Source organism: Sinocyclocheilus rhinocerous, unplaced genomic scaffold (genome assembly GCF_001515625.1).
Source record: "Sinocyclocheilus rhinocerous isolate Xijiao unplaced genomic scaffold, SAMN03320098_v1.1 scaffold666, whole genome shotgun sequence".
NCBI lineage: Eukaryota > Metazoa > Chordata > Actinopteri > Cypriniformes > Cyprinidae > Sinocyclocheilus > Sinocyclocheilus rhinocerous.
Genome location: NW_015661984.1, coordinates 331,384 through 335,908, shown reverse-complemented (window position 1 = coordinate 335,908; position 4,525 = coordinate 331,384). Strand labels below are relative to the sequence as shown.

The 4,525-nt window shown below is 35.6% G+C and overlaps 1 protein-coding gene across 1 annotated transcript in view; it reads left to right on the top strand.

Annotated features, from left to right (window-relative positions):
* LOC107727015 (serine/threonine-protein phosphatase 4 regulatory subunit 2-A-like) overlaps nucleotides 1-4,525 on the top strand; it is a 9,524-nt gene that overhangs the window by 3,370 nt on the left and 1,629 nt on the right. Inside the window, exons 3-8 of the mRNA XM_016536756.1 lie at nucleotides 1,033-1,203; nucleotides 1,293-1,386; nucleotides 1,516-1,553; nucleotides 1,665-1,739; nucleotides 1,902-2,039; nucleotides 2,788-3,074. Of these exons, the coding sequence (XP_016392242.1) occupies nucleotides 1,033-1,203; nucleotides 1,293-1,386; nucleotides 1,516-1,553; nucleotides 1,665-1,739; nucleotides 1,902-2,039; nucleotides 2,788-3,074 (803 nt within the window). The remainder of the gene's footprint in view (nucleotides 1-1,032; nucleotides 1,204-1,292; nucleotides 1,387-1,515; nucleotides 1,554-1,664; nucleotides 1,740-1,901; nucleotides 2,040-2,787; nucleotides 3,075-4,525) is intronic.

The following is a 4,525-nucleotide window of genomic DNA, read 5'->3' as shown; positions in this document are numbered from 1 at the left end:
ATAATATGCAAGTGCTATATTAGTATATTATTATAGTGTTATATTTCAATTTCACAAAGAAATGTGCAGCATTTTGTCCAAGCAATAATAAAAGGACACATTTAATTTATAATTTGTTTTAAATCTAATTTTGTAAAAAAAAACAAAAAAAAAATCGTGAATCGAATCGTGAGTTGAGTGAATCGTTACATCCATAACATAACTCAAAGTCAGAATTGTGTGATAAGTCATGAGTACATTTTTTTCCTCTCCCCTAAGGCAAAAAATGGGCTTCTATAGGGCTTCTTCAAACAACAAATCAAAATGGGCAGTTCTGATTTTTTAAAGAAATATTGCAGGGTTTATTCTAAATGATTAATCTGTGCATTATCTTTATTTTTTTGTTTAATGTGCCCTTTTTTTAGTTTTTCATCAAACGTTAACTTCCCCTCGCAAGGATGTCTCTTCTCTGATAACGTGTCAATTAATATTAAGGCAACACTTTACAATAAGGTTCCATTAGTTAGTGTTAGTTAATGTAGCCTATTAACTAACATGAACAATACATTTATAACAGTATTTATTAATCTTTCCTACTGTTAGTTAATGAGAATACAGTTCACTGTTAGTTCATGTTAATTCAGAGTGCATTAACTGTTAACAAGCACAACTGTTGATTTTAATAATGCATTAGTAAAAGTTGAAATTAACATTAACTAAGATTAATAAATGCTGAAGTAGTATTGTTCATTCGTTCATGTTAACTAAAGTAGTTAACTAATGTTAATGTGTTACTGTCAGTAAAAAGTATGTAGTGTTTTTAAAATTCAGTATCATTAAAATTGTTAAATTAAAAAGTCTTACAAAATATTAAATAATCATTACAAAGCATTTTCGGTTTCGGTTTTCGGCCAAGTGCATCCAGAAGTTTCGGTTTCAGCCCAGAATTTTCATTTCGGTGCATCCCTACAATAAAATGTAAATGTGAAGTTTCAGATTTTTCTATTTCATGATGTTTATCTTCATTTAAATCATTGCTTTCTACATCATCAGGATTCAGTGGTCTCAGATTAAAGGTTACTTCCTCTTCAAACTGGAGAAAGTGATGGATGATTTTAAGGACTCATGTCCAGAGCAACGGGGACCTGCCAATCCAAACGTTGAGTACATTCCCTTTGAGGAGATGAAGCAGAGGATTCTTAAAATCGTCAATGGATACAACGGGTAAGGGACGACATGCATATTCCACAGTTGTTCCGTAGTCCCTTTTTGAAAGCATTTCAATTAAATTGAATTATTATTTTTTTTTTCAGGATTCCTTTCACTATTCAGCGTCTTTGTGAGCTTCTTACTGAGCCAAAAAGAAACTACGCAGGAACAGACAAGTTCCTCAGGGGTGTGGAGAAGGTATGTTGCATTCAAGGAAATAAACAAACAAAACTTTGGGAGTGAATTTGATCTGTGCCTTGTTTTCTGAAGGTCTTAAAGCAGATTAACTCTCTCCGCTCAGCTAAATGAAATCTTTTTCATTTTCAGAATGTGATGGTGGTCAGTTGTGTGTATCCTACCTCAGAGTGAGTTCAACTCTTTCCTGCTCTATTTGACCGTTTTCTGAGTGGGCAGCTTTCAGTGATGCTTGTAATGTGTTCAAAATCTGTTCTTTAATGCATCTTTTATTTTAACAGGAAAAAAGGGTCAGGTTGTGTGAACAGAATGAATGGTGTCATGTTCCCTGGTAACACTTCAGCGTTTCCAGATAGGTGAGTTTATCACTTTAACCAGCATTGTGGAAACTTTGATATCAGCCTCATGGGTCACTAAACCAATTCAGTTTGAAATGTTAGCGTTCGCTGTAAAGAGAGGCTTGTTGGACTTAATTTTACTGTCTGATGGCTTGATGTGTCTTTGATTGTCTGTGATAGAAATGTGAACGGTCCAGGAACACACAGGCCACTGAACAGACCAAAACTCTCCCTGTCCAGCAGTGTAGCTACCAACGGCCTTCCTGACAGCACAGAAAGCAAAGAACAAGCATCAGAGCAATCAGACAGAACAGTCAAGTACGTACAAAATGCCAGGATGTGATACTCTTGTTCAATAGATTTAGACCTGTTGTTGATGAATGATGAAAGATTTTTTTTTTTTGTATTTTTGTAAGAACTCATTAGGCTTGTTAAAGTTGCAGCTGTTATTTTACATATTTAGGTAACACTTTACAATAAGGTGTCATTTGTTAACATTAGTTAATGGAATGACTAACATGAACAAACAATGAACAATACATTTATTACACTATTGTGAATGTTAGTTGATGAAAATAGTCGTTCATTGTTTGTTCATGTTAGTTCACTGTGCATTATTGTTAACAGACACAACTTGTGATTTTAATAATGCATTAAATGCTGAAATTAACATCAACTAAGATTAATAAATGATGTTGAAGTATTGTTCATTATTAGCTCATGTTAACTAATGAACCTTATTTTAAAGAGTTACCCATTTAACCATTTTACTTATCTAAATTCCTAATATTTTCAAAGTGTGTTACAACAAAATCTATACTTAAAAGGCATTTGAAAGTAACAAAAAATAAATGAAGGCATTATAAAGATTCCAAGACAGTATTTAATGTCCCCTTCATAGAACAAAAAGCTGAAACAAAAAAATCTTCAATTATAAATAGATGACTTCAAAACTTGGCATGAAAGCCACAAAACTCAAATTATGATTTCAAGGTCTGTAGACATGTGCATTTGGAGTTTAAAAACTGTTTTGTTTTTTTTGTCTATTTTATTTTATTTTTTTTAGTAAGCCTTCAGCGTCAGAAGCAGAAGGTTCACACGGTGGTCCAGTGAAGTGTAAACATCATGAAGATGACAATGCTACAAACACTGAGACTCGTGAAGCAAAGAGACTCAAGTTCGAAGAGGAGGAAGATGACAATGAGGAAGGAATGGAGAAAGAGCTGGATGAAAAGCAGTCGCCCTGCACATCGGTAGCAGAGAGCTCATCGGATGTACCGCAGTCCTCAACAGACACAGTCACTGCGGAGGTGAAGGATACTAAACCTGACAAATTCGTCACTGAAGACCAAGGTACAGTGCACTACCAGCAGAACTATGTTGAGAGGATATTGGCATTAGGGCTGCACGATAAATATCGCACGATATTTAATGCGCATCTCGTCAGTAAAGCCGGTTCTGTAATCAGCGGTAAATCTCTACACGTGCGCAAAATACGATCATATTTTGCGCAGCTTGTCTGTGAACAACGGCTCTGTGTAGTTAATGCTGCTCCACGTGAAAGCACGCACGTGTAGAGATTTACCGCTGATTACAGAACCGGCTTTACTGACGAGATGCGCATTAAATATCGTGCGATATTTATCGTGCAGCCCTAATTGGCATACACATAAAGAGATACTGCTTCTAACATCCTGTATGGACTGAGATTGTGAGTATCAGATCAATTGTAATTGAAGCATCTGGACCTTGCCCATTCATTGAAGGCTATTTCTGTTGTCTGGGACTGTCAACTGCTTGTCCCAGGCTGTTTTCACATGTGGTTTGCTTGTTTGGTCCAAACCTGAGTCTCATCCCCCCAAAGGTCTTTTTAATATCATATTATGTGACTCATCCACAATGCATTTGTTTTATCAACATGAGTACCACCACGAGTACTAGAGGCAGCTGTTTACCACTGTAGCTAGGTAACCGTTCAGGGGAACATGCCAAAAATGGAAAGTGCTGTTTGGTTCACTTTTTTTTCCCTTTGTTGGCAAAAATTTATCCTAACATGCACGGCGAAGGCAATTTCTGCAGACATGAGCAGCAATGAAAAATGCATTATACTATAATAGGCTTCCACATAATAAACCAGATTACTTTCATGCCATTTGCTAACCGTCCTGGAGTTCACATAAGCCCTGTCCCACAATGCCATTTTGAAGGTCTGGTACGCAGCCTCATTCAGAAAATGTACTCGTCCCCCTCTGCCAGTCAGTCTGGTGTTTAAACTGGAGATTTAGCATGTCTAGATGAAGGCTATATTAGGCCTGTCACGATAACAACTTTTTGTTGTGCGATTATATTGCCCCAGAAATAATTGCGATAAGCGATATTATTGTCATTTTAAAGACCATTTTATGCCACTGAATATATAATCATAATGTAACAGCATAGTAATGCAAGAAGGCCTACACACTTCCAAATGACAACAAACTTAAAATTTTTAAGAATATTTAGATCATTGAAATTAAGTATCAAAATATCAGATACCTTAAAAAACCTGAATAAATAGTAAATTAACATTTTCTAACAAAAAGTGCAAATTAACAAGTAGAAAAAAAGAAAAATGCACAAGGAACTTGTCTGGAGATTTTTCCATCTACAGATTTTTCCTGGACCTTCTTTTCTCTGTAAATTAAGGGTGCACACTATTGCTGAGAAACACAATCACTTCTTAGCAGTCAGATGTCCGTACGCACAGATCCCTAAACAAAACCATATCTGCAGATGAAACTTTGTTTGTAGAAGCATTTTTAAAA